Here is a 201-nt window from a genome sequence, read left to right as displayed (position 1 = left end):
CCCAGTCCCACAGCCATGAGGGGTGTCCCGTGGGGGCTGGAAGGGTCCTGTGGGGCCATGGCGGGGAGGCAGGGCTCAGGGTGGAGGGCACAGCCCCACTCACGTGGGGTGCTGGAGAGGCACCTCGAGGACCAGCTCTGGTGGGAGGGGGAAGAGTTCAGGGGATTCCTCGGGGCTCTGCAGCAGCAGCGGCAGCACGTC

The 201-nt window shown here is 69.7% G+C and overlaps 1 protein-coding gene across 1 annotated transcript in view; it reads right to left on the bottom strand.

Moving 5' to 3' along the window:
• Positions 1 to 198, bottom strand: part of LOC104410646 (nitric oxide synthase, endothelial-like) — a gene marked incomplete at both ends in the record, with an annotated part of 1,996 nt that extends 1,798 nt beyond the window's left edge. The window contains 2 exon segments of the mRNA XM_010020883.1: positions 100 to 102; positions 104 to 198. Coding sequence (XP_010019185.1) covers positions 100 to 102; positions 104 to 198 — 98 coding nt within the window.
• Positions 199 to 201: the final 3 nt, after the last annotated feature.

Source organism: Nestor notabilis, unplaced genomic scaffold, assembly GCF_000696875.1.
Source record: "Nestor notabilis isolate BGI_N333 unplaced genomic scaffold, ASM69687v1 scaffold21450, whole genome shotgun sequence".
In the NCBI taxonomy this organism is placed as follows: Eukaryota; Metazoa; Chordata; class Aves; order Psittaciformes; family Psittacidae; genus Nestor; species Nestor notabilis.
The sequence above is the reverse complement of the archived record's forward strand: the minus strand, read 5'-3'. Positions and strand labels throughout refer to the sequence as shown.